We start from the raw sequence: 2186 nt of genomic DNA on the forward strand, positions 1-2186 counted from the left end.
TTTAAATGTTAGCACAAGTTTTTTATCCATGGTCTGTGTATTTTCAAAGAAAAGAGATCAATATTTAATTTCAGATAATATTCGTTCCTTGAATGTAAGGCCAAATAGAAATTAAAGAGAGTTGCTGAAGGTGATTTTGAATTCCATAGATTATTCACTATCATGGATATTTTAAATTTTATACTCTATTCTCAATCGTGGGGTTTTCTTGTTTTTAATGTTCTATAGGGAAAACATGTTTTCTGTTCTAAAGGGGAAGAAAAAAAATCGGCAATGAAAAACCACACAGTACCCACAGAATTCATTCTTCTAGGACTATCAGACGACCCAGAGCTTCAGGTTGTGATTTTTCTGTTTTTAGTAATCACATATATATTAAGTGTTACTGGAAATTTGACCATCATCACTCTCACCTTGGTGGACTCCCATCTACAGACCCCTATGTATTTCTTCCTCAGGAACTTCTCTGTACTCGAGATATCCTTTACAACTGTCTGTATTCCCAGATTTCTGGGCACAATTATCACCAGAGACAAAACTATTTCATACAATAATTGTACAGCGCAATTGTTTTTCTTCATTTTCATGGGGATAACTGAATTTTATCTTCTAACTGCCATGTCCTATGATCGCTATGTAGCCATCTGCAAACCTCTGCATTATACAAGCATCATGAACAAAAGAGTCTGCATATTGCTTGTCTTTTGTGCTTGGCTGGCAGCATTCTTAAATATCTTCCCACCAGTTATTCTCTTTCTCCAGTTAGATTACTGTGGCTCCAATATCATTGATCACTTTGCTTGTGACTATTTTCCCCTCCTGCAGTTGTCCTGCTCAGACACCTGGCTCCTAGAAGTGATTGCTTTTTACTCTGCAATAGTGATTCTGCTTTTCACTTTGGCATTAATAATTCTATCCTACACGTTCATCATCAGGACGATTCTGAAACTGCCTTCTGCCAGTCAGAGGAAAAAGGCATTTTCTACATGCTCCTCTCACATGATTGTCATTTCCATCTCTTATGGAAGCTGCATATTCATGTATGCCAACCCTTCTGCAAAAGAAAAGGCATCATTGATCAAAGGAGTGGCTATTCTCAATACCTCTGTTGCTCCTATGATGAATCCATTTATATATACCCTGAGGAACCAGCAAGTGAGGCAAGCCTTTAAGGACACTATCCAAAAGGTTATATTTTTCTCTAGTAAATGAAAGAGCTAGTAGTGTTTAAGGATAAACTTCTTATCAATGCTTCCTACTATTCATATGACATTTGTGCTCTTTGTAACTCACTGTCCAAACTCTCATATTCTATGTAGCTTGATGATTTGAGGGCAGTTGGTTATTTGTTTAAAAAAAGCAGCAAATATGGATCCACATCTCACATAAGAATAACTTCTGTATGGATTAAAAATGTAAATGTAAAAAGCAAAAGCATACAAGTATTAAATATAAACAAATATTTGCATAATTTTGATGTATGGTAGGATACCCTGAGAAGAATAGGTCACCAAGAATTCATGATCGACTGTACAATCTTCTGAGTTGAACCACACCATAAAGAAGTTAAAATATAAGAATAGGCTCTGGAAACATTACAACAGATAAGACACACAAAAGGTTTATATCCATAATACATACTTATCTTCTACTATTAAATGAGAAGTGAACACAAGTTATGAATAGACAATTCATGGATGAGAAATATAAATATGAAAAATGCTCATTATATTTATTGGAAAATATGAGATTTAAAATAATATATAACATTTAGTACCAAACACTTACTATATCCTAACAACTTTGTTAAACACTATTTATACATTATTTCATTGAATCATTACAGTATCCTATAAGTTAGGACTACTAGTCCTCTCATTTTATGAGGAGAGAAACTGAATCTCAGAAAGGTTGAATAAATTTTATAAGTTTACAAAGATATTGGAGCTCTTCAAGCTCAAAACCCAGGCACAAAGACCCAAGCTCAAAGACCACATCTTATCTTTATGATACTGTCTATATTATTAAGTGAATTATGGCATAATTTTTATCTGTCTGTAAAATGTATAAATGACTTGTAATATCTGGTGTTGGTTAGGATGAGGTGAAAAGAGCTCATTTTTGTCTATAGGAGGAACGTTTTGAAATATCTATCAAAATGTAGTACTCACATATATGTTATACCA

General features: G+C 33.8%; 1 protein-coding gene across 1 annotated transcript; it reads left to right on the plus strand.

Moving 5' to 3' along the window:
• Positions 1 to 273: 273 nt before the first annotated feature.
• Positions 274 to 1212, plus strand: LOC141568630 (olfactory receptor 6C3). The gene has a single exon (XM_074319035.2). It carries the CDS (start codon positions 274 to 276, stop codon positions 1210 to 1212), a length of 939 nt encoding a protein of 312 aa, XP_074175136.2.
• Positions 1213 to 2186: the final 974 nt, after the last annotated feature.

Source organism: Rhinolophus sinicus, chromosome 1, assembly GCF_057876585.1.
Source record: "Rhinolophus sinicus isolate RSI-liver-muscle chromosome 1, RSI-T2T, whole genome shotgun sequence".
NCBI classification, from domain to species: domain Eukaryota; kingdom Metazoa; phylum Chordata; class Mammalia; order Chiroptera; family Rhinolophidae; genus Rhinolophus; species Rhinolophus sinicus.